General features: G+C 71.8%; 1 protein-coding gene across 1 annotated transcript in view; it reads right to left on the bottom strand.

Moving 5' to 3' along the window:
• DLX4 (distal-less homeobox 4) overlaps positions 1-983 on the bottom strand; it is a 6,657-nt gene that overhangs the window by 934 nt on the left and 4,740 nt on the right. The window contains exon 2 of the mRNA XM_085316364.1: positions 369-553. Within this exon, the coding sequence (XP_085172490.1) occupies positions 369-553 (185 nt within the window). The remainder of the gene's footprint in view (positions 1-368; positions 554-983) is intronic.

The raw sequence follows: 983 nt of genomic DNA, 5'->3' as shown, positions 1-983 counted from the left end.
TCCTCTTCCCCGGCTTTATGAGCTCGCTTCGCCCGTGGCTCCACCGCTGCCGCCTGCCTGTCTCTCCCCATCGCCTTCAAAAACCCGCTCACCCCTTCCCGCGGCTCGGGGCCGGGCACGGCTCGGCCGGCAGCCAGGCTCCGGGGCTGGGAAAGTCCCGCTGCCGCTGGGAGGTGCCGGCTGGGCAGCCCCGGCCCCGCTCCCCGCTCCCCGCCTCGACGGCACCGCGGCGCCGGGCTCCGCTCGGCCGCGGCCGGGGAAGCGGAGCCAGGCGCAGGCGGGGAAGCGCAGGCTTTAACTCGGATTCGCTCCGCAGCGCGGAGACGGGCCCGAGCAGAGCGCGGCGGCGGCACGGCCCGCGCCGGTACCTGGGTCTGCGTGAGCCCCAGCTGGGCCGCCAGCTCGGCGCGCTCGGGCAGCGCCAGGTACTGGGTCTGCTGGAAGCGCTGGTTGAGGGCCTGGAGCTGCAGGCTGGAGTAGATGGTGCGGGGCTTGCGGACCCTCCTCCCCCGGCGCAGCTCGCCGCTGGCGGCCGCCGGCGACTTGTCGCGCTCTTGGCAGAGGAGCAGAGAAAGGAGTCAAACCTCACGCATGGACCAGAGTCCCGTCCCTGGGAGGGGGGCACACGGGGTTTAGCTTTTTGTAGGTTATTTCGGGGGGGGCAACAGGGCCAAACGGGGGGGACCTATCTGTTCTGCGCTGGTTCAGGTGAGCACAGGGGAAGCGGGAGGAGGAGGAGGAGGAGGAGGATTGCTGGCCGTTGTTAAATGGCACGACTACTGGAGGCCAGAAGTGGGGGGGCCGCAGACCCCCCCACCCAGCGCCGCACGGGGCTCGCTGCTCCCCGCACCGCAGCGGGCCCCTGGGCCCCCTCGCTGCAGGATCTGGCCCCCGGAGCCGTGCCTGCCGCTCGGGACCATCTCCACGGCTTCGAGCGTCTCCCGGTTCGTCCCGAGCCTGGGGGGCTTCAGCAGAGCAGAAAC

The sequence above is a fragment of the Rhea americana genome, unplaced genomic scaffold (assembly GCF_003343005.1).
Source record: "Rhea americana isolate MKP2758 unplaced genomic scaffold, rheAme1 scaffold_468, whole genome shotgun sequence".
NCBI lineage: Eukaryota > Metazoa > Chordata > Aves > Rheiformes > Rheidae > Rhea > Rhea americana.
This window is presented reverse-complemented; position numbering and strand designations above follow the sequence as displayed.